Raw genomic sequence first — 2500 nt, 5'->3', positions numbered from 1 at the left:
CCATCTGGGGTGAAAAATTACTTCAAGGAAGGCGGATCGTTTGCCCCATGAAAAACATACTTATTTTCCGACTATTCAATGATTTTGAGTGTCCGTGGAGTGTCCATACTATTCTAGCTCGTAGTTGTTCAAAAGCTTGATTTATTAAACAATTGAAGGAGAACCAAACGCTGTGAATTCCATGTTTTTCACTTTATTTCGCCCAGAACGGGAACAATAGTAGTAAAGGTACACTGTAAAGCTTATTCATTACATAAAAAAAAAACCAGCATGTCAAGACTTGAAAACATGCATGCAATCAGTAAACATTCATATTCAAACTCAACAAATGAACCTTGTGGTGATTTGCACACATTTTTTTGACCATGGGCTTGGGTTTTATTGACAACATTTGAGTCTTGCATGTTGGGAGACCATAAATATATATTTTAGGTATGTTACTTGAAGGCAAGAAATTAACTAGGATAATTTCCTTGTTCAGAAATGGTGCCAAAGTCAGGTTAATGCGGTGATTTGCAAACATTTTATTGACCATGGGCCTGGGTTTTGTTGACTTATGGCTGCATGCTCAATGATGCAATAATTATTATTTCTCTAGCTATGAGATAATTTTCTATGTTGTTGATTGCTGGTAACTTTGCCTTTGGGGAGGGGTTAATTACGGAGCAAATTGATATGTGATGTCACAGAAAGCTGTTATTGCATTGCGGAAGGGAGTTTGATTATTATTCACAACATTGTGAAAAATAGTTTTAAAGGATGGGAACTGCTGATGGAACTGATGGAGACGTTGGGATATGAGATCCATGTTTCCTTCCAGAGGGTCATTTCCAAATTTTGACCATTGTGTTAAACTTCCTCCTCTCTGTTCATACATCTGCAATGCTTGCACAGCAGTTGGAAGATAACTTTCTGTTATTGGCACAGATTGCTTATTGCCTGTCATGAGCTCATCAGGAACTCCCTTTCCTAGAAAAATGCAATATATAGGAAGGCATAGATAAATGTAGTTTACTGACATGCATGCAAATGGGTGGAAGTGATTCAAAAGCAGCAGTTTCAATTTGGAGCTGGGGTGGGGGGAGGGGGAATGAGAATCCTGATTAACAAAAAGGTAGTTAGATATCTAACAGAAGGACCACATTTTATTGCACTCTGTAAATGACCCAAAGAAAGAGTTTGTTATTGTTGATGAATACCTAATGTAATGCTAACTATACAGTACAGTGGAGGTGGAGAAGCATACAGATTCTGGTTTACCTGGAATTGAATGGCTGTTCCATGCATCAATAACTTGCCGACTTCCAACATGACATACTCTTGAAGTAACCCAGGACACACAGAACTTAGTGGCCTCGTCATCCATATCAATATTTTCCTCATTCACCAATGCATTCAAAATCTTTTTCACTGGGTAATTGACTTGTGCATTCATTTCAACCCAAATTCTTTCTGCTGTGTGGTTCTTAAAAATTAATAATAATAATATTAATAAATATAATAATGTTACAATATTAATCTTGCACATTTTCAATCACTCTCAAAGAGACGTGGTTTAATGTAATGCTATAATCAATGGTTATCAGCATTCCAATGGCTGCTTTAGGTTTCAGATATCCACTATTATTTCACGGAAATGAATATGAAGAGATTATATTTTTTCAATGGTGACACGGGTACTCGTAAAGAATCTGCGTGTTCCATGAAATGAATAGTTAATAGCAGTTTGATTACTGGTATTTAAATGACAATTTACCTGTTTTGAGTTGGTCTGTACATATGGTGCTCGAGACGTGTTTCGTCTGTGCTGAGATAGAATGTCTTGAACAAATAAGGTCAAATAAAACTCAGCACCCATGTCTACTCGTACCTGATCCCAGACACCATGAAGCAATACTGCAGGTCTGTGAAATATAATTTAGTGCCTTGTTAAAAAAAAAAAGGGGAGTTGAAATGCTATGGACCTCTGGGAGAGATAGTAAACAGATTGTACACTGTCTAAATCCAGATGGGGGCATCATAGGGTGCCTGAGGAGTGAATGGGTTCATATGTTCCAAAATCATTGCATAAGGCTTCGCACAACCCTAATCCAATGGACTAACGAATCAATGGGTCAATACTTCAATATCATTGTACACCTGATGTTAAATTGATCAAGGAGGGATTGGTTTCTCAGTTGTATCCAGAGGCTTTGGATGAAAAATGCTCAAAAACTAAATAAAAATGAAGAGGGTCTCCACCCAACCCCACCCCCTCCCCTTGCGATGCTAATCCATCACATAGGGTTCCTCCAACACGCTGCGACCAAGTACATAGGATTCTATTCTTTGCTAACCAATGAGTTTGTTGTGACATGCTGGACATGATCACTCACCTAAAAACATGTTTATAGATTAATAGGTTATTCTTCACTGGCATAATGGCATGGCTTACAACTCTTCCACTATACCCCTCAGTAGCACAGACATGAGTCACTCCATACATTGCAAGTTTTTCATT

The 2500-nt window shown here is 37.9% G+C and overlaps 1 protein-coding gene across 1 annotated transcript in view; it reads right to left on the bottom strand.

Moving 5' to 3' along the window:
• LOC138007800 (uncharacterized) overlaps window positions 1–2500 on the bottom strand; it is a 9608-nt gene that overhangs the window by 3390 nt on the left and 3718 nt on the right. The window contains exons 2-5 of the mRNA XM_068854878.1: window positions 2376–2500; window positions 1757–1904; window positions 1261–1465; window positions 1–969 (exon numbers count right to left, since the gene is read on the bottom strand). The exon at window positions 1–969 is cut by the window's left edge and continues 3390 nt beyond it; the exon at window positions 2376–2500 is cut by the window's right edge and continues 201 nt beyond it. Of these exons, the coding sequence (XP_068710979.1) occupies window positions 659–969; window positions 1261–1465; window positions 1757–1904; window positions 2376–2500 (789 nt within the window). The 3' untranslated portion in view covers window positions 1–658. The remainder of the gene's footprint in view (window positions 970–1260; window positions 1466–1756; window positions 1905–2375) is intronic.

Source organism: Montipora foliosa, chromosome 6, assembly GCF_036669935.1.
Source record: "Montipora foliosa isolate CH-2021 chromosome 6, ASM3666993v2, whole genome shotgun sequence".
Lineage (NCBI taxonomy): Eukaryota > Metazoa > Cnidaria > Anthozoa > Scleractinia > Acroporidae > Montipora > Montipora foliosa.
This window is presented reverse-complemented; position numbering and strand designations above follow the sequence as displayed.